At 45.7% G+C, this 21,951-nt stretch overlaps 2 protein-coding genes across 5 annotated transcripts; one reads left to right on the top strand and one right to left on the bottom strand.

The window, feature by feature from the left end:
• The first annotated feature begins 4,033 nt into the window (after positions 1 to 4,033).
• On the top strand, positions 4,034 to 11,592 carry LOC124686857 (sterol 3-beta-glucosyltransferase UGT80B1-like). Of its 4 annotated transcripts, XM_047220744.1 has the most exons (16): positions 4,034 to 4,117; positions 4,471 to 4,542; positions 4,625 to 4,718; positions 4,816 to 4,976; positions 5,272 to 5,342; positions 5,479 to 5,560; positions 6,132 to 6,233; positions 6,338 to 6,393; positions 8,493 to 8,527; positions 8,631 to 8,844; positions 9,009 to 9,239; positions 9,329 to 9,388; positions 9,489 to 9,528; positions 10,253 to 10,474; positions 10,591 to 10,691; positions 11,516 to 11,592. In XM_047220744.1, exons 1-15 carry the CDS (start codon positions 4,034 to 4,036, stop codon positions 10,666 to 10,668), a joined length of 1,602 nt encoding a protein of 533 aa, XP_047076700.1. In that variant the 3' UTR covers positions 10,669 to 10,691; positions 11,516 to 11,592. The 4 variants fall into 4 exon arrangements, with proteins under 4 accessions (XP_047076700.1, XP_047076699.1, XP_047076702.1 ...); XM_047220743.1 differs by having other exon boundaries at positions 10,591 to 11,569; XM_047220745.1 differs by having other exon boundaries at positions 4,079 to 4,117; positions 4,644 to 4,718; positions 10,591 to 11,569.
• Positions 11,593 to 12,907: 1,315 nt separating this feature from the next.
• LOC124689940 (uncharacterized ATP-dependent helicase YprA-like) lies at positions 12,908 to 15,818 on the bottom strand. The gene is made up of 3 exons (XM_047223391.1): positions 15,210 to 15,818; positions 13,061 to 15,059; positions 12,908 to 12,969 (listed from the first exon to the last, which is right to left on the bottom strand). Exons 1-3 carry the CDS (start codon positions 15,816 to 15,818, stop codon positions 12,908 to 12,910), a joined length of 2,670 nt encoding a protein of 889 aa, XP_047079347.1.
• Between the last annotated feature and the right edge of the window lie 6,133 nt (positions 15,819 to 21,951).

Here is a 21,951-nt window from a genome sequence, read left to right as displayed (position 1 = left end):
GAGCTCGCCCTCTTCTTTGCCGGCACCTCTCTGTGATGTCTTCTGGCCAAGCATCTACCCTTGATCTGTAGTCAAGCACCTGCGCATCTCCCCAAGCCAACCGCCTGGTTGTGATCTTCTCTTCTCCTCCGGCCCTGCATGTCTGCATCGTTTCTGCATCTGCAATAGTAGTTCAAGTCTCAGTGGCTACCATGCATCAGAGATGGGGGATCATGTTTTTGTGCTAGTTTCAATTGCAAAGCCAGAATGGAATCTCTGCAAATTTTACTGAGAATGTAGACAGTAGTGAATGTAGATGGTTGCTGAAACTCATTTCATGTGCTTTAAATCTAACCTGAGACACTGCAATCTATTGAATATATCATAGCATACATGCAAACCTGAGACACTGCAATCTATTGAATATATCATAGCATACATGCAAACCTGAGACACTGCAATCTATTGAATATATCATAGCATACATGCCATTACCTTTAAATCAAACCTGAGACGTTATAAGCTTGTCTTCAGAAGTAGATATCTTAAGCTGAGGTCTCTGAAAATTTCAAGATCTTACTCTGTTTGTGAATAAAAGAGGGGGTTTAACCAATTATCCAGCAAGGTCAACAAGATGGTTATGTCCTGTGTAAATGCATTAATCATGGTTGTTCAGCATTTTTTTTATCTTCCTAGTGCATTGTACAGTTAGAAACTTAAGCAGTGTAGCATTGCCATCATTGCGTAATAGCGGCCCATTCTAGGGGTATAATGAGATGGTGAGGTGGTACATTGTGCATGAAGGAACTCATCTTATTGCTGCATAAAGAATGTGCCGAGACTAACTTTCTCTGGTTTACCAAATGATGGAATGGCATGGGCATAGAAGGGTTTACCAAATGATGGAATGGCATGGGCAATGAAGGAACTCATCTTCTTGCTGCATAAAGTACTGTTGATACACAGATTACTTCTTATTGATTACTGCCAAGCACCACTATAAATGTTCATCTTGTGTTCCCTAAAAGAAATGTTCAGTTCAGTTTTATTGTTATGCTGATCTGGTGATAATACTTGTGACATGTTCAGTTCACATTCCTCACCTCTAAGCAATCGATAACAGCCAGCAGGTAAGCGTTAGCTTCCAGTTAAGTAACAAGCACAACAATCATGAAAGTCATTTATTTCGCCCTATAAAGATGCCAAACCTTCAGAAACAATCATGAAAGTGTACATATGACCACTCGCTTGCTTGTCACCGCTACCCAGTACAGCAAGTATTTTCAATACTCCAAGGAAATAAGATGATGCCAATTACACGCCTAACATAGCATCCTTGAACCAACTAATTCAAAAGTATAACTCACGGACCTGGATAAATGGTGCGGGCACTTGGTGGTAGTCGTAGGAAGTTGGAAGCCTCCTCTCTGCAACTTGTTTCAGAATGTTAACAGAGCTAACAACTAAATCCTTGTACGCATTTGGATCTTCCAAAACCAGGTCATAGAGTGGGCATAGAGTTGCACCCATCACCCCAGGATTATTATCACAGAGTTTCTGCAGAACAATAAGCAGCACTGTTGAGAATCCACTCGGAAACAATAATTATGCGTTTAAATTCGCTGACAGTTGGGTAGCCCGGGGATTCCTAGAATAGAAATGCAGTTTATTACACATGGTTTATTACCCATGGATGAAGCAGTTTTGTACATTTGACAAGCACATATATACAGAGTATATCCCAGGAAATACATATGACACATGGTTGAATGACCCATCAAGCCTTGTCCGTCAAAGGCGTCGAGTCAAGACACAGAAAATTAACCTCATCCGGGAAACCAAAATAGGAGAATTCCAAGCTTCAATACAAGAGAAACTCGGATAAGGAGGACCCAAACAAACAGTCCTAAAATAGCTGGCATGGAGGGTATATTGAACAAGGAGCAAACAAATGTAAAGTAGAAGCATGGTATATTGCAAAAAATGTAAAGGATAAGATGGCTGTATATAATTGTGTTGTCTGTAAGTCATTATTCTACAACTGTGTTTACTACTGTTCATATATGTACTTGATGGCAAGTAATAGATTGATGACAGAGACAAGGAGTAATAGATTGATGGAATATACTAGCATGCATAATTGATTATAGGAGCATCATACAGTTCTAACTGTATAATATATGCACAGTTTAAGCACAATATCATTGATCACTACCAATTGTTCAACATATCGCGCAAAGGAGCAACATCTAAATAATCAAGACAAGAATGGAAAGCTAGTGGGACAGCTTACAAATTAGAGGTTAACTTTCCAGACGCTTGATGGCTTGTCCCTGTTCTTGGAATAACACCAACTGCATATTGTTCTGATTTTCAGTTTGTCTGTTCTTTGCAGCAACTCTTTCCAAGAAAGCCTTCAAATCAACAACTTGACAATTCTTTCTCTTCATGTTTCAAACCAAATTAACCTTATGCAGTCTGAAAAATTAAAACTAAAAATTTAGTCTGCTGAATTTCGGACAAGTTGGGTAGAAGACTAGTTTAAACCACAAGCCATAAGTCAAAAGAAATAAAAACTGAGATGAATATTACAGTACTCAATAGGACAACAATACACTCTGATCAAACAGATTAACAACGCAAGCAACGGTCAGTTTTCCAACCAAACCAGAAAGCAGAAAGCAACCATGTCCTGTACTGATCAACCAAACCAAACCAAACGCAAGCAACGATCAATACACTCTGGTCAGTTTTCCAACCAAACCAGAAAGCAACCATGTCATTCAAACAGATTAACGACGCAAGCAACGGTCAACATCAACTGCTGAATTTCCCAACACAAGCACTTAACACATTCTTGCAGCTATGAAACACATTGTTGCAACTAAATTTAAAGCCTGGGATGAACTGGAGGAAGGAAAGCTCACTCTGATCCACATGAAAATTCAGTTATGGAGTATGACACACATTCTTGCAGCTAAATTTAGAGCCACATTACTTCTTATCAAACAAAGCAAAGGCTCAGTAATTTTCGCAGTTAAACAAGCTAATGGCAACTCACTTTGGCCGGTGACTGCAGGGGCGAGGCGAGCCCCCGCACCAAGCTGCAGCGGCACCTCCCGGGCTGCGGCCGCCGAGGTGCCTCCCGCACAGGCTGCGGCACCACCTCCCCCTTCTCCGGTAGCCGCCCGACCAAGCCTCCCGGTCGACGCCGCCTTCGGTCCTCCCGGCCCATCCCCGCTGCCCGGATCCACTCCTCCAGGGCAGGCACACATCGATCAGCTCAGGCCCTCGTGCACCTGTTGACCCGCCACCCCAATCCACTCCCCTCCAGCCTCTGCAACAACCAAGGTAAATATGCTACTGAAATCCGAACGGCCGTGCCTCCGCGCACCAAGGCTGCGGCCACCGCCTCGCCACGCGCGCACGCGCAGCCGCGCGCCCACGCCAGGTGGAGAAGGTTGTAGGGGAGCTCCGACAGGCGGTGCGTGTGGCGGCGCAAGAGGACGCGAGGAATCCGCTGGCTTCACCCCGCCGACTATGAGCACTGCCGCCGGAGCCGGCAAAATTAGACGCTTGGGGGCAAAAGGGATCACTTTCATCTTTGCTCCCTCCTCGTTGGGTTCTGGTTGGTCGAAGGCAGAGGAAGGAAGGCGGGGAGACGATGAGGAAGGAAGGCGACCGGCGAGGGAGGGGCGGAGCAGGCGGCGCGGGCAAGACGTGGCCGCCGGCGGTGGAGTAGCGGGGAAAGGGGGGCGACTAGACGAGTGTTAGGATAGAGACGACCTCGATTATTTGTCGGGAAAATTGGAAGGTGTGTTTTATAAAAAGGACATCACGTCCACTAATTCGGGTCGGAGGGAGTAGTACTATTACCTCGGATCCATAAAAAGTTTCGGGGGGTAGTTTTTTTTAGAGACGTTGACAAATTACGTGTTTGGGCTCGAGAGGCCCAAATAAACAGGCCCGTCACATCTTTCGGCCGACCGGCCGACGAGTCTTGACAGCCCGACGAGGACGCACGCAGAAAGCCCTCGAAACTTCGGCGAGGACGATGGACGGCTGCGGCGAGGATGGCCGCCGGCCTTGCGCCGTCTTCATGGCCTTCGGCACCTACGGCGACGTCTTCCCCATAGCAGTACGTCCCTCCTCTCTCTGTGTGTGCTGTGGCGCGTGTGCTACTCAGGCGTATAACATAACCCTCTTGCCGCTGGCATAGGTGAAAGAGGGGAATGATGAAATTCCACCTGATTTCTTGAGCATCTAGCAAATGATTGTTGCTTTCAGTAGTTCCACCTATCACTGAGCTGTTGATGGCTCCAGAATAAGCCATCAAATTGATATTAATCTTTGTATTTGGATGGAAAACCGATATAGCTTTGGAAATGCTAGATGTGGAGTAATATATACTTATAAAGATAAGCTCTAGGTGGCAATTTTTTACCCATCTTGGATCACTATGAATTTGACGTGTCCATTTCTTGTTCCTAGGCGCTTGCTGCGGCGTTCGCTAATGACCAACAACAGTATACTGTGGTGTTCATCACTCATTCAGCACACCAGGTCTGAATCTTTGTGAAATTAGAACAGTTGAACCATGCTAAATCTTGTCCACGGGTGGCCTCATATAGTTTATTTGACACAGAGTTTGTTAGCACATCTAGCAGCCAGTAACGTTAGGTGCATGCATGTGTCGAGCCCACCTGTGCTTGCCGCCGAACAACTTGAGAATATCTCATGTAAGTTGCTATCAGCTTAACTAATCATGTATTAAATACAGTTTTGGAATCATATTTGTTTTTGCAGTGTGATTTTTGATTCAGCTTTCTTTCTTAGATAATTCTGTTGGATCAACTGCTGAGCATGAGTCATTTTCACGGCGGAAAGAGACCATTCAGATGGAGCACAGGGAAGAGTGCTTAGCTTCTGTGGAAGAAGTGTTTGGAAATGATCCGAGCATTCATAGTGACTTTATCATGATCAATTTCTTCGCCCTGGTGAGTACCTCGCTAACAACATAAGCATCATATTTTTTAAATTTATGTAAGTAGCAGGTTTTATGTTCCAAATTACGGTTATAACTTGTGCAGCTTAATGCTCTGGTCTGCACTGGAATAGTATGGAAACCCTGCTGCATAGTTCATATCGGGCCTATAGGAAATTATAGTTCCAGCAGGGCAGCAGTCACTAGAACAGATCCAGGACAATATCAGTTAGTCACTTCTGTGTAGGAATTAATCCAGCCATAAAATGCATCGTGCGGTCATAATTTGAATTTATCTCATGATTTAGGAAGGTTGGCATCTTGCAGAATTGTTTCAAGTTAAGTGCATCATTGCTGCTCCCTATTTTGTTCCTTATAGGTAATTTGGACTATATTTCCTTCAATTCCACATACAAGATGTTATCTTATAATGATTTCATGAGGGGATTGCACACTCATTTTGGCATCTTCTTCCCAACTCTGGTTTATTTACCTTTTTGCATTTGTTTGTGCAGTGCTCCTACATCATTTGAAAGCCAATTTAAACAAAGTATTCCTCTTCTGTACAAGTACTTTCAAGAAGCTCCCAGAAACACGGTACAAATTCGTTCTTGTAGTTATGATGCTATATTAGCATGTTGTTCTTCTTTAATTATTATTTCTTTGGCTTGAATTTGGTCAGTATCCTGGTTCACAAATAATTTAATTTTGCAACTCTATGAGCCCGTTTGGGGTGCTATGGCTGTCCTGCCTGGCCAGGAGCTTCCCTGGAATTTAAGCTCTAATTGGGAAAATTATCTTCTCCACCAAGGAAGATAATTCGATGAATACTTTTATCATTGGCCAAAGCCTGTAATTCAGCGCCGTATGTCTGCACTACCTGTTGTTTTGGAAGAATAAATAGTAGAGCAAACACCTGTCAGTAGTTCATGTAGTTAATCAGTATGTTGATTAGGTTCTTTCTATTATACTAGCCATGAGGTGTCCAATCATTATGGACCCATGGCATTTATGCTTTATCATATTGCTTCTCCAGCAGACATTGTGGATTCTCAAGTGCTATTGCTTTGATATACATGAGTGATTCTGTCTTTGCTTTGCTGACCCCTTGATGTATCACCTGCTTCGCGTTGGTAATCGTTATTTTGATGATGTAAAACAATGGCAGGTCTGCTGGACTGACATTTCCCATTGGATGTGGGCTCTCTTCATGGAAACTTGGGGACTGTGGAGAAATGATTGTCTAAATCTTAGTCCTATCCCTTATACAGTGAGTGAATTTATTCAGTGATGTTGCTTTGTATATCTGTATCTATGCAAACCTGTTCAGCTACTGCATGACATTACTGAGGTCAGCTTTCCTTGTAACTGCAGGATCCAGTAACAGATCTTCCGTTGTGGCATTTGCGTGCAGAGTCGCCATTGTTGCTGTAAGATCTGTAATATATTACCCTTTGATTAATATTAGACCCTTCAACTGATAAGGAGATGACACCTTCGTATGACACCTTCAACTGATGGTGGGGTTGAAACCTCAACTCTGCCTTAATTAAAATTGATGCTTAGTTCCTCCTAGCTTGCTAGGCATTAGTCATTACTAGTAAGTAGCACGTGCTTCACACGTTGCGGTATATAAGTAGAAGAGTACAATTTTAAAAAGTAGTGAGTAAGGACATATGGTGCTCTAAAAATAACAAACTGTGAACCTTAGATTTGAAATATAAGAGGTCGTTTGGTATCCATCATTTGAGCATGGAATCCTGGAATTCATTTTAAAATTCCATAGGTGGGCTGTTTGGTTGCCACAGAATTGGGCCATCATTTCGTTTAGAAAATCCAGCAAAATGATGCCATGTGTAATCACAATTCCGAGCTGAAACCTGTCATTCACAATTCCTGTGGTAACCAAACAAATTCAATATTAAATTCTACTGTCATTTACAATTCCTGTGGCAACCAAACAAGTGTCCATTTCTGGAATTACAATGTAAATGAAATGAATACATGTATTCATTTCAAAATGCTACAAATGAAATGAAAACCTGGCTTCCAAACGACTTCTAAGTGTAATCTTTTACAAAGTGACACTATTATTTTTATGGACAGCTCAAGGTATGTTTATGATTAGATCTTGAAAAGAAATTCTGTTTTGTGTGTACTAATTGTTTTTATTGAATTTTATTTCTTACTTCAAGCGAGTTCTTGATAAGATATAACTGTCTGCCAAATAATTCAGATAAGTAGAAAGATTAAGGACCCTAATTTGGCGCACACGTCCGGGTGGAAGCCTGTGCACAACTCCCCATGGAAGTTGCGAGGATAAAACCTAGTTATTGGCCCGGTAAATTATCCTTTTCTTTTGGAAGCCTGTGCACAACTCACCACAGAAGTTTTCATCCAACCGTCGTTTCCGAAATCGTGGGATGAGATCGTGTCGCGCAATGAGGCTAAAATCTTACAGGCGCGCGATATAAAATCCAAAGATTAAGACTTACCTGACATTTTGAATGTAACCATATCAATGAAGCTAATTAGTTTATTAAGTTCTTTTTTATTGTATATTTCTTATTGGTTGACCACCTATTAGTCTGTAAGTTCTGGTCCACAAAAATATGGATTTTATTGTCTCAAGAAACCTTAATCAGAGAGCGTTCCAATTCTAACCCCCGGCGCGACGCAATCTGGACAGCCTATTTAAATCTTTATGGCCAGGCTTTTTCTGAAAAAAAGGAAAAAAAATTGTCGGGGCCCAAACTGAATACACCCTAGAAACTTTGATTTCGCGTCTCTCGCAAGAACACTAATGCGGGCACGTTCAGCGAGCATAATTTCCAGTAACTTTTTATGTCTGAGAGGTGTGAACTGTTCGCAAGTGACCCTGAGCAAATAGACCACCTCGCCGGGTATCTCATGTTCACGTGCTGAGCTGATCGTTCAGCAACAAGATGCGTTGCTGTCCACGAACGGTGCAGGTTCCATGTGCACGTCGAATCATAGTTCCGCTCAAGGAAAAAAAGAACTCACATGGCCCGCAGGTTGCAAGTGTGCAGCGATCGTAGTTCTCTAGAGAACTCGGCCAGCTTCCAGGAGGTTCGCATGACAGACTGATTGGGCGCGTGCAGGAAGAGACGAATCCAACATAGGGCAGCCGTTGGATCATTTCTGGCAACACCTGATGAACAACAGATAGTAGTTTTGCATAATAAATCAATGGCTACAATAACTTCAGAGGTGTTATGGTGGAAACTGGGAAGAGGTGGTGACTTCAAATTCAAAACTGCTACATTATATTAGTAGAGATTATGTGTTCTGGAACTTTGGCTTTCAATAAGGTGGAATGATGGTCTTATTAAAACGAAAAACATTATGTATTCAACGGGTTACTTGTAAACTTCGGGGAGAAGTGATGGTAATCATTAGTTGAACTAGTTTAAATTAGTGATCTGAAAATGGAAGTATCAAAAATTATTTTAATTGTATTTATACTTGAATAAATGAATTTCTAACAATTTGGTTGCTTCTTGAGCAGGTATGGTTTCAGCAAGGAAATTGTGGAGCGCCCAGGTAAATTCTGTTGAGACCTGGATCCGTCTAAAATCCTTTCAGATATTTATGCTCTACAATTCATAGGATGCACATTCTTATACTAGTTTCTGTACAATGGCAGGATATTGGCCCTCCAGTGCTCATGTTTGTGGCTTTTGGTTTCTTCCTATGGCTTGGCAGTTTTCTTGTGATAAATGCAGTGATTTATTGTGTGGAAATGTCACTTCTCCGTGTGAGGATATTCTGTGTGCAAATCATGCTGGCCTAGAACACTTCCTCACGGGAAATTCATATTCGTATTCACCTATATTCATAGGATTAAGTTCCATTGGTAGGTGAGTTTCTTATCCTAAAGACTCTTTTCTATTTTGTGCAAGGCCATTTCTCTTTGATATGCTTATATTTTCATATAATAATGTTGTTGTACTTAATTTAAATGATTTCTCTCATGTGTAAATGATTTCTCAGTATACTCATTAATGATATCAATCTGCTGCAGCATGGGTTTTCTTAGAAATCCTAAAGCATTTCTAATGGTGATTAAAGCTGTCATAGAGGCAACAGGTTACAGATTTATCCTTTTCACAGCTGGTTACCAGCCATTGGATTCAGCAATCAGATCTGCTGATTCTTTAGTAGCACAATCAAGTGAGTTAGACGCACATCACTCACCTGCCCTTAGTGGTGACAGCACTCTCCTTTTCAGCAGTCGACTGTTCTGCTTCTCTGGGTGAGTACTCCGTGATGGCGCCCGTTCATCCTGCTCAGGAATAGTTAGATATTTTAGTCCATTGTATGAGCATATCAGGACTTTTTCAGATCAATACCATATAGCTGGCTTTTCCCCAAATGTGCAGCTGCTATTCACCATGCTGGCAGGTAATAAGTTCTTAATTTTTAAGTGACCAGGTTGTGAATGGTAAAGTTCCATTTTACTGCTGCTTCCGCAATAGAACTTAACTTGTTTTCTGCCTCACAGCGGATCTACAGCTGCTGCACTACTTGCTGGAATCCCCCAGGTAATTACAAGAGCTGCTATACTTAGATAAGAAAGTATTTGTGTTGTTCTGTTGATCTGGCAATGTCATGTTGTGAATGTTAATATGCTGTAAGTATCTTCCATATCAGTATTGATTCTGTTCATACGCTAGCTGGATTCGTGCATACTCAATAGAGATGATGCCATTGTTCCAGTTGAGAGTCATGACTTACACTATTAATTTAGAACAACCATTTGTTAACCAGAAGGCCGGAGCTATTCTTCTCTTCTTATAAAAAAAAGGGACAACAATTTGATTGACCTTTCTTAGCTCATCGTAGTAGCACTTGGTTTGTGTGACAGTTTGCCAAGATACCAATACAATTTCACCCTCGAGCCAAAAGGATAATTCACCCGTAGCACATATGAAGCTAAGGAATTTCAATACCTTCTTTTTGAGCAAATGAATTTGTGTACTTGTAAACTCTAAAAAAACTGACATTTTTTTTGTTTGCATCTATTCCTTTTGTAACCCTGAATTGAAGTAACATCCATCCCGTGTCAGCAAGAAGCATCATGTATATGATATTTGCGAAAAAAAAGCTGAAGGTTTCATTGCATATAACACCCATCTCTTATTTCCAGCAAGAAATAACATGCATGCAATATTTCCGTAAGGCTGAAGGTTTATGTTTGTTCAAACAATGTGTTTGTCTTTTAGAATTCTTATTTTTTGATTGTTGTAAAATAGGGTTATCTTGCAGGTACCATGTCCTTTCCTACTGGACCAGTTTTACTGGGCAGAGAGGCTGCACTGGTTAGGGGTGGCGCCTGAGCCCCTAAAGAGGCAACATCTAATCCCAGATACAGATGACGCTGCGAGCATTAACAAGGCCACAGACATGCTTCTTGGAGCTATCAGATCAGCATTATCACCTGAGATTAAGGCTCAGGCAACCAGAATTGCTAACCGACTTGCTTCTGAGGTGTGTTTGCTCAGTGGCACTCTACAGTTGTTGTTTCCGTAGTACTGACCATTTATTTTTCATTTAGAAAGCCTCAAAGTTTTAACAGTTTTTTCTCATTGATTGATATGTCCCAGGATGGGATTGGTGAAGCCCTCAGGATCCTTAAGGAGAAAGTTCTGCCTGAGCATAAGGTTGAGTCGCAGAAACCGTAAGATATACTGGGAGTTATAAAAATGTAAGATTATTATACTACTTAGCTTAGAATTTTCGTTTGTGCCCGCATTGGTTTATCATTTATACCTTGTATTAGCTGGTACCGTCAATTGTTACCTCGGAGCACCGCAATACAACCTCAAGTTATAGAACCTGTTGATTGGTGATGGAATAAAAATTATGTAGGCTGTTATCATGATTGGGCAGGAGCTCCGCCTATCTATTAAGAATAAACATGCATGTCGCCTGGATTGTTCTACAGTAAAAAAATGAACTTTTGAGTGTCTTAATAAAAATGACTTTCTAAAAAGAAATAGAAACACTAATAATGTGAGTTAATTCAACAAAGAGGAGCTCTGCCTATCTATTAAGAATAAACTGGCATGTTTTTAAACAGGAGGCTGTAGCCCTGCCTTAAATTAATAAGGCCGATAAACAGGCATGTCACCTGGATTGTTCTATTTTTTTGAACTTTTGTCTGTCTTAATAAAAATGGCTTTCTGAAAAGAAATAGAACACAAAAAGAATGTCAGTTACTTCAACAAAGCACACTTCCACCTGCATATAAAAAGATTCCAGCTTTTCATTTTACATTACAATATTACATGCTACGGCCAAAAAGAAGTTGCCAACCTTGGCAGTCCACTGAATCTGCAAGGCTTGGAGCTGAGATGGTTCAGTTAGTATAGTTGTGACTTGCAGAGCTAGCAAACCACTCTGCAAACCGCACCACCAACTCCATTCTAATGCAGCCGTTGGATATAATCACGTAAACGACTCCATCAATAAAACTCGGGAAAACAACCTGCTTCAGCTCACCTATATATACGAGAACCGAACTTGCAGGCTCCAAGAAGAAGTCACCAGCTCAGGCAGGCAGTTCTTGACCCTCACCACCCCAGGCAAGCAACACTACCGAGCGGAGCACGCAATGCCGCGCCACCTCGGCCTGCACCGCGTGATCGCCGCCGCCATGCCAGCCGCCTCGCGCCACCTCGCCTCCCTGCATGACCACGGCGGCGCGATCGCGGCCGCGGTGCCAGCGGTGGCCGCGTTCCTGGCCGTGTGCGCGCTGGCGCTAGCGATGTGCGCGTCACACTCCGGCGCAGGGGAGGCGGCGAAGGAGCGGCTGCGGCGCGCTCTGGCGAGCGTGAGTCGCCGTAGGACGGACCCGGTAATCGTCAGCATCCACCAGGTGCAGCCCGGCGTCGGCTTCAGCGGCGACGCGTCGCCGCCTCCGTGCGTGTGGCAGAAAGGGATCCTCATGGGGGGCAAGTGCCAGCTCCCGGACTTCTCCGGTGTCATCAACTACGACCCCGCCGGGAACATGGTCGCGCCAGGTCGTCCTCGAGCCCAGCCGTTGCCGGCGCTTGGCTGGTGACCTCGTCTCATCTCGATGTGTGTTGTTGTTCACTTGTTGCTGTATGTGTGACGTGCCTGTGCGACCCAGGCTCGGAAAAGTAAATCTGCGATGCAGAATGGCATCCCAGGTAGCCTGGATTGGATTTCCTATATTTTGTCAAGAGGGCAAATTCCCAGTTTCACCGAGACTTAGTAGAAATGGTGTGTTTGTCTTTTTCCTTGAGATGAGAAGAGGAGAAGAGGAGCAAACTACTCCAAATCGTGTTAACACTTGTACGAGTATTTTGGATTTTAGAAACTTGAAATCCTCTAACATTTCTTCGCACCTGAAGTTCTAAATAATAAAAATGAAGCAGCTTGTTTTGAACTCCTCTGATAAATGCTTCCAACCACAAGAGATATAGGTGGGACTCTTCTAAGATTTGCCCGAATTCGTTAAAATTTTGGCTTTTGAGTTTTTTTTAGCTCCTCTAGAAATATGAAAATTGAAGGAAACATGTCGGATTGGCACAGTCATTTGAATTGCAGGAATGCATTCGTCTAGGTTTCAGTCTTGTTCTAGTCCCACAGCTGCATCTTCTTCGCTTTTCTCTCTGTTAAAGACATTTTTTTTACGGAAACAGGAGGAGCTCTGTTAAAGACATACGCAGTGTAGATTTTCGCAGCCAACCTCGACTGATCTGTTCTTGGGATAACCTCGATCTCTTATCTAACAGATTTTTTTTCTGCACTGAATTTCAATGAAATAATGTTATTTTCCCACAAAACATTCTGCAGCTGTTACTCTAGGACATACAAACACACCGACCGTATAATGAACTGGCTAAAGCAGAACATAAGCTGTACCAGTAGTTTATTTTTGCAACCCCACGACATTCAGGAGCCACTGAATTGGGATGACTTAAACCTCTCATCCAACTGATCTATTCTTTCTTCAACTGTTAACAAAACTTATACAGTAATAAAAATTAAAGTTAATAGGAACTGCCTGAAGCAGAACATCAGCAATCGATGGGCTTCATGCATAACATCCCTGAATTAGACCCTTGAGCACCAGCACAGCAGCCTCCTTGTCCAAATTCTTGTTGTTCTGGCGGCAAGCGAAGGACTGCACGCAGTTGGGGCACCCGTCCAAGCTGCCGCAGCCGCAGGCCGAGACGAGTTCGAGAGCGGCGGCAAGGAGGTCCGGGAAGAGCAGCCTCGCCTGCGCCGCCAGCCCGATGCCGCCGGGGTGCTTGTCGTAGAGCAGGACCCTGTCGGGAACCACGTGCTCGTCGTCGCCATCGGGGTGTGTCTCGCGAGGATCCGCGCACTCCGCCCCGAGATCGCAGGAGCTGCACATCATGTGCAGCGGCAGTATGCTGAGGATGGCGTGCGAGGCCGCGTGCACCCCGCCCCAGAACCACAGATTGCTCTGCTCCACGGTCGCCCTCACCGTCGCGGGAACCGTCGCCCAGACGGCCTGCGTGTCGAAGGAGTAGGAGGGCAGGTGGAGGGGGATGACGTCGGAGACTTGGTTCATCGGCTTGTATATCCGGCGATAGCCGGACCACCTGGTCGTCACCGTGCACTCGTCGGCATGAACAGCAGCGGCAGCGTCTCCGAGGGCGACGGCGATGTCGGTGTAGTCTTCGGTCTTGGTGTGGTAGCTCAGCTCGGCCATCCGGCAGTAGGCCGTCTTGGACGAGAGATCCAGCCGCTCGACCAAGTAGCTCACGCCCTGGTGCATGTACACCGCGCCCTCGTGCACCTGGAAGAAGGCCTTGCTCTCCTCTATCTCCTCCATCACTCTCCCGCTCGTCGCGTCCTTCACCGTGAACTTGTCGTGCTCGATCGCGCGGATGCTGACGGACTGTGACGGCCGCCTGCCGGGACCGTTGTACTTCCATATGTTGTTGTCGGCCGCATTGCTCTTGGGAGTGAGAACTCCCTTGTCTTTCAATATCGACATGGCATCGTTCATGGCTTCGCCGCCGAAGTAGAGCTGGTCGCGTTCCGGGCAGAGCGGGTTCTCAGCGGCGGCGCAGGCGAGGTGCTGTCGGAGAACTTTACGGTTCTGCGCATCGACATGGCAGCGCTCGATGGGCTTGCCAAAGAGCTTGGCAGGGTAGTTCATGAAGTACTGGTCCAGGGCGCCGTCGAAGGCGACGTAGACAGCGATGGAGTCCTTCGACCGCCTGCCGGACCTCCCGGCTTGCTGCCATAGGCTGGCGATGCTGCCAGGGAATCCAAGGTGGAGTGTGGCGTCGACGTGGCCGACGTCGATGCCCAGCTCCAGCGCGTTCGTCGCCGCCACGCCGCGGAGCCTCCCGCCAAAGAGGTCCGCCTCGATCTGCCGCCGCTCGCTCGCCATGTACCCGCCACGATACACGCAGATGGAGCCTACCATCTCCGGCGCCGTCGTAGTCTCCTCGAGCACCTCGCGCGCGTGGGCCAGCACCTGCTCGCACACCTTCCTCGTCTTGCAGAAGGCTATGCAGCGCAGCCCGTGCTGCACCATCTCGGCGAGCAGCCGTGCCACGTCGGCCATCGGCGAGCTCGTTGTCTTCTTCCCAGACGAGTTCCAGAGGACGAAGTGCTTGGCACCGCACGGGCTGGCGTCCTCGTCCGCCAGCTCCACCTCGCCGATCCCCGCGAGCTCCACGACGTGTTCGCGCGGGTTCGCCAGTGTGGCGGTACAGAACACAAAAGCGGGGAGGCGGCCGTAGACGTCGCCGCACAGGCGTCGGAGGCGGCGAAGCACGAGCGCAGCGTGGCAGCCGAAGGCGCCGCGGTAGGTGTGCGCCTCGTCGACGACGACGTGGGCGAGGCCGGAGAGGATCCGCCGGAACTGGGCGTGGCAGGGGAGGATGGATGCGTGCAGCATGTCTGGGTTTGTGATGAGCACCCTGGCACGCTCCCTGATCCTCGCGCGGTCCTGCATCGGCGTGTCGCCGTCGTAGATGTCTACGGCAAAGTCGTCAGCTCCGGCGAGGAGTAGCGCGGCCTTCATCTGCAGCAGAGCCTTGAGCTGGTCCTGCGCGAGTGCCTTGGTCGGGAACACGTAAAGCGCGCAGGCTGCCGGCGAGGAGACGACGGACTCGAGCACGGGGACGTTGTAGCAGATGGACTTGCCACTGGACGTGGACGTCGAGACGACAACGTGTCGGCCGGCGATGGTGGCGCGCACGGCCTGCGCCTGGTGGGCGTACAGCCTCGTCACGCCGATGCTCCGGAGGGTGGTCTTCATGGCGTCGGATAGGTGGAGGTCGTCGTCGGAGAAGGAGGCCTCCCTTCCTGGGATCACCTCGACGTGCGCGATCTGTCCGTGCTTGCCGAGCCCTTGCCGGAGGTGCTCCACCATCTGCGCTGGGTCCAGCGGCTCCGTGCCATTGCAATGGCTGGAGGAGGAAGACGGCGGCTTCCTGGGCGCGTACAGATCGTGGTCGCCATTGCCGGTGCCATACCAAGAACTCGAAAGCTTCCTCCGTTTGCCGGTGGACCACGGCAAGGTAGTAGCGCGGCCGAACGGAGCGGCAGCGGCGGGCTTGGCCTTGGCGGCGAAGGGGACGAGGGAGATGAAGTCGCCGGGGTAGATGGGGAGGTTTCCGACCTTCGCGTGCGGGAGGAGCTTGGCGCCCTTGAGGTAGAGATGGAACGTGGCGGCGCCGCCGGGAGGGAAAGACGAGGCGCGGAGCGTGGCCTTGAGGTCGTCGACGGAGCAGGCTGCGGCGATGCGGACGGTAGTAGTGCGGCCGTCCAGCGCGCGCACGGGAATCACCTTCGCCTCGTGCTGCCGCTGCGCCATCGCGTGCCACCGCCGACGATGTGATCGCGCCGCCGCGCGGGGTACTACTAGTGTGCAGAGTACGCTTCCGAGTCTTTTTTTTTAGATTATAAGTATGCTTCCGAGTCGATCGGGGATTCGGCGCGAGATCTCGCGGGCCCGGCTGGAGGAACCTATCCGGCCCGGCTCTGAAGGCCGCGACGACGCTGATCTGGCGGCCAGTTCAAACAATGCCTCAAGCTTTCTCGGACGCGATTCTGGTTTTGGGCATGCACGTTGGGAAAAAAATCGGTGGCGCATTCCAACGGGACAACAAAAACGGACGGTGCGCAACCGTTTGCGTCCGCGCGAACCGGAAATACGTCTGCATTTTTTTTTTTTTTTTGCGAAAATTCCACCGATCTATTAATAATCATCAACAGTAGTACAAAGATGCCTAAAAGTAATAAAAATTACAAAAAGGTCATTGGACCACCTAGCGACGACTACAGATGCTAGCACGAGCCGAAGGCGCGCCGCCGTCCTCGCCCCTCCAAAACCGGAGCCAGGCAAAGCTTGTCGTAGTAGAGCTTGTTGTAGTAGACAGACGGGAAGTCGTCGTGCTAATGCCCCAAAGGACCAGCGCACCAGAGCAGCAACCATCGCCAATGATGACAATCGTAGATCGGAAGAGACTGACCCGAAACCACACAATCGAACACGAGAGACAGCCGGATCTTGGGAGATCCGCCGAACACACAACTCCACACGCCCTCCGCCGACGCTAGATGCACCACCAGAGCGAGGATAGGACGGGAAGGACCTTATTCTGACTTCAGGAAGTAGCCGCCGCCTCACCATCCCGAAGAAGACACCGAGAACAAACTAAACGAAGAACTGAAACCTTCCCGCCGGCGAGAGGCTGCGGTCCGCCACACCTCCAAGCTAGAGTTGCTCGGCGTGGCAGCTCTATCTCACCAATGCCGCCATCCCGATGGCTTCCCATCGCTGTCGGTGTCCGATGGCAACGACAGGTTGCTCATGGCTTCACGCCGGTGTTGGAGATTAAGATGAATGACAGGCCGGTTGGAGATGAATTAGATAGGCGCAGGGGTCTTATTGAGCGGGGATTCATGGCGGCGTGTATAACAAAGAGGGATGCGGTTGTTCTTCCGCGGTGATTCGGCGCTCCATTCGGGCGGTTCGCGCGTCGATCGGCGCGATTGCCACTTCGGCGGTTACCCTCCCCGGCAGTTGTTGTGCTTTAGTTCGCGCCGGCTCAAGCTAGGGTCGCTACCAGGCGGGCCCGTGGGAGAAGCGAGCGGACGCTCGGCGCGACCGCGCAGCGTTCTCGGAGACGTAAACGTGCCGCATTATTTCGTCGCATTTGCATCTCCGCGGATGACCCGAACACTATGCGTCACCGCTGGACCAAGATGACACGGCTGGATGCGGAGGAGGCGGCGGTGGCAAGGAAGGAGGCAAGGGCCCGGACCAGGGCGCAGGCTCGTCATCCGTTCACTGACGACGAGGAAGGCCCCAATGACCACTCGTCGGAGGGGAACTCAAGCTCGTCGGATGCGTCGACCGCAAGTACTTCTTCGGAGGAGTCGACCGCAAGTACTTCTTCGGAGGAGGTGACGAGCAGGAAGCGCATCCGTGAGGATGACGAGGCGGGACCTTCAAACAAGAAGTAGCTAGTTTAAAAATTTGTATGTTCTCGCAGTTTGTATGTTTAATTTATTTGAACTTGTTGCACTAATTTCAAAATATCGATTCTACTTAGAAATATGAGGACAACGTTTTCATGGCATGATCGAACACTCGTTCGAGATACTTCGCATAGGCAGCCGTGGAAGCAATTGGGAAAGAGGTTCATGCAATAACCAAAAAAGTATCTCCAAAATATCAATTCTACTTTAAAAATGCGTCGAAGATGCACTTACATACCAATATACCATTGTTTCTTTTAGGATTTTTTCGTTTTCACTAGGCAAAAAGCTGGAAGTTCAGTAGCCCTTTCGTTTTCACTAGGCAAAAAGCCAGAAGTTCAGTAGCCCACAATGAAAAGATTTTCTTCATAGACCCCTTCGTGCGTCTACTTAACCTTATCACTAATCTACATTATTTTAATCCTCCCCGATCTATAAAACGGTGGATCGGTTTGAAATATTATGAACACGAAAATGATAATGATGCATATTGATGTTATGAATCAATCCCATGAACGGTTTTTGGTTTCGTGGAGTATATGAATGTCAATTTCGTATTCCCTTTGAAGCTTTTTGGCCAAATTTGATCAAAAGTTTCCCAACCATTCGGGTGTTTCAAAATTTCTTTAAGGAGTAGCTTCATCTCACTGTCGTGCAGAATTTTCTGTTCATAGTTTTCCATTTCGACATTCGTATACGAGTACATCTACGACTTCCTAGTACACTATACGTAGTTGTAGATCTACTCCTTCACGAATATCGAAACCGAAAACTTTAAACACGAAAGTAGTGCGAAATGGTGAGGTGAAGCTATTTTCCGAAGAAATTTTGAAATGGTTGACCAAGAATAGAATCACAACTTTGAGACGCATCTTTTTCATGTAGACTTTATCTTAAATCATGAATGGTTAGGCAGATTAGAGATAATTATGATTAAACTAATTTAATTAACCACAATCCTCCTCAACGTGCAGCCTACCAATTGAACTGTCTTTCATTTCTCCAACCAAGCCCAAATAAAACTGCTAGCAGCCAAACGTAATACCAAATCTAGTTCAAGTCATGTTTCTACTCATACGGTAGCTACCGGGCAAAATTGCATGCGATGAGACGAAATGCGAAAAAATAACGCGGGCAACAAATCAGGCCCTTACTTCTCTCTCAAATACTATTTCCAAAAAATACACCAGTGTGATGAAGATTTGCTGACATATCTAAATATTACCCCGTCCAAATTCAAGGAAATAAAGGGACTATTAAGGATATTTCGGGATTGGGGATAATCCTCTCCGATCTCCGTAAATACTTTAGAAGTAAACAAGAGCTTAAGGATTTTCATGCATGTTTAACGTGTTTGTTGACTGAGGTTACTTACCAGTCATACTTTATTATTTCCAGGTCTACAGTTTGGTATCTATCACAGGCTGCATTTTTTTGTTTCATCTAAGTTAAATTTTATTTTTGTCCATCTAGGCTTAATTTTTTTTCAATTAACTGTTGTGATTTATTGCGCATATAGTTGTGATTTACTTCAATTAATTGAAAGTTCTTGTTCCACGGCTAGATGTGATTTATTCCTTCAGGGCACTACAATTCTTGTCACATTTATAGTTGTGATTTTTTTTGTTCAACCTAGTTTATAGTTTGGTTCTTTTCATAGATGTATTTTCATCCTCGGACGCTAAATTTTAGTTCCACGGGAGTTCCACATGTACTCGTAATTTGTTATGTTGTCGGTAATGTTTTTGTTCCACCTCATCCTAAGAATTAAAGTTTTGTTGCATGGTGTTTGGGCCCTAAATTTATGTTCCACATGTACTTGAAAGTTGTTCTGCGATGGGTAATTTTCATTTGTCACATCCTTTTATACTGTGGGAGTTACCACAATCGCTACACCATACATGACATAACTCATGTATAGTTGAAAGACCAAGGATGCTGCCTAGAGTGGGGGCGAATAGGTGATTGAAACTTTTTACGGTGGGGCTTAAACACGTGCAGAATAAACTAACATTTAACTTGGCAGGCATAACACATACAAACTAGAGTTTACCTATGTGCACTAACAACATATGCTAAGCAAGGCAAGCAAAAATGTGATAGAAAGATATAGAACTTCAAGCATGAAAGCTATCACAAAGTAAAGTGCATAAGTAAATACCTCGGGTATAGGAATAACCGAGGTGACGCGGAGAGGACGATGTATCCCGAAGTTCACACTCTTGTGAGTGCTACTCTTCGTTGGAGCAGTGTGAACGCAAAAGCACTCCAAACGCCACGAAGGCCTCACCGTATTCTCCTCGATTCTTCCCACCAGAAGGGAAGTCCTCGATCCACTATGGAACCTTGAGGGTGGTCACCGAAACCGTACAAGATTGGGGTGAGCTCCACAACAATTGGAGGCTCCCAAATAATTTTCACTAAGACCACAACACCGCAAAAGGCTGAAGGCGACGCAACCACAAAGGACAACAAGCCGTCTAGGGTTCCAAGAACCCAAGAGGTACAAGCTCCGGGTACAAGCACCCGAGAGAAATCACCCACAAACTCTCACTTTATTGAATCTCCGTAGAGAACTCAAACCGATGCACCTTATGCAATGGCAAGAACACAAGTGCTCAAATTCTTCACTCTCAAATTCCACCAAAGCTACAAAAGATTATGGGTGAATAAAGGAGGAAGAAAAAGGGAGCAAATAGACAAAATACTCCAATATCTTGATCTAGTGTGTTCCCCTCACAAAGAGAATATTTTTGTTGATGGAGTAGTAGATCTAGTTCTCATCTCTCTTTTCCCTAAAAAAGATTCAAAAATTATGAGAGGAATCAAGAGATAGGGCAAGCTCTTTAAGGTCAACAATGGGGAATAAGGGGGTCCTTTTATAGGTCCCCACAAAAAACTGACTGTTGTAAAACCAAATGATAAAAGGTTTGACCTCTCTATAAAAGACTAACGGTAAAACCTCCAACATAAAAGCACAACAAGTTTTCATGTAAAATACGTTTTTGATGATCTAGATCTTGTCATGAGAATTAATGAACACAAGCTCTAAAACATCACATGGATAGAACCAAGAACAACCCAGAAAGATGATGCAAAGTATGCAATGTTTGAGCTCTCAGCAAATGATACGATCAAAAGTTACTCATTCATCAACCTCCATGATAGTACGACCAACAATCCTATAAACCGGTCTCCCAAGTATACAACAGGACCAATAAGAAAGAAACGTTGTCAAGAAAAAACCTTAATCTTTCACTCCCAAATTCCACCAGAGCTAAAAAAGCTTATGGGGAATAAGAAATGAAGAACAAGGGATGAAATCCACAAAATACTCCAAGATCTAGATCGAGCATGCTTCCCTCACTAAGAGAAGATTTTTATTGGTGTATTAGTAGATCTAGATCTAGATCTCCTATCTCTTTTCCCTCAAAAAGATTCAAAAATTATGGGACGAATCAAGAGATAGGGCAAGCTCTTTAAGGTCAACAATATGTAGGAGCGAGAATGGGAAGAGTTACAAGCCATGGGGAAGAAGGGGGACTTTTATCGGTCCCCACGAAAATCTGAATGTTGTAGGCTTCACGCGGGGGTGGGGTGGGGGGCATTCGGGGGTAAAAACACACCTCTAAGAGCTAGACTTTCCGCCCCTTACCCGAAGAATGACCATAACTTAAGCATACATACTCCGATTTTGATGTTCTTGGGCTCGTTCCAAAGCTCGTAACAAGCTATACAATATCATGCATGGAACCATCATAGTCCATTAAGGGAAGATAAAACCAAATGATGAAAGGTACGTCCAACATGGAAAATGCAATAAGTTTTCATGTGAAATCTTTTTTCGATGAGTTATATCTTGTCATGAAAATAAAAAAATCCAAAACATCACATGGATAAAAACGAGAACAACCAAGAAAGTTGATGCAAGTTATGCAAGGTTTTGAGATCTCAATGAACGACACGATCAAGTTGCTCATTTGAGAGATCTCTTGATAGTACGACCAACAAATCGGTCTCCTAACAATACCATGAGACTGGTAAGAAAGAAACCCTATAAAGAACAAACCTTAACCTTGCGTATTCCACTTGAACTAGATGATGAATGTATTGATTGCTTCAAGATGGAACGCCTTTCTTGATTGTGCTTGCTTGATAAAGTTTGCAGATTTCTCCCCCATAATAAATCATGTTAGAACTTCTTCAACATATCTTCATGTATCCTCGATCACCATTTGGGATGGCAAGCTCCTTATTCATACATCTTCCTCAATGCACATTGATGTCCCACAAGTATAGGGGATCACAACAGTCTTCGAGGGAAGTAAAACCCAATTTATTGATTCGACACAAGGGGAGACAAAGAATACTTGAAAGCCTTAACAGCGGAGTTGTCAATTCAGCTGCACCTGGAAACGGACTTGCTCGCAAGAGTTTATCAGTAATGAGTTTATAGCGATAGC

This window comes from Lolium rigidum, chromosome 2, assembly GCF_022539505.1.
Source record: "Lolium rigidum isolate FL_2022 chromosome 2, APGP_CSIRO_Lrig_0.1, whole genome shotgun sequence".
NCBI lineage: Eukaryota > Viridiplantae > Streptophyta > Magnoliopsida > Poales > Poaceae > Lolium > Lolium rigidum.
This window is presented reverse-complemented; position numbering and strand designations above follow the sequence as displayed.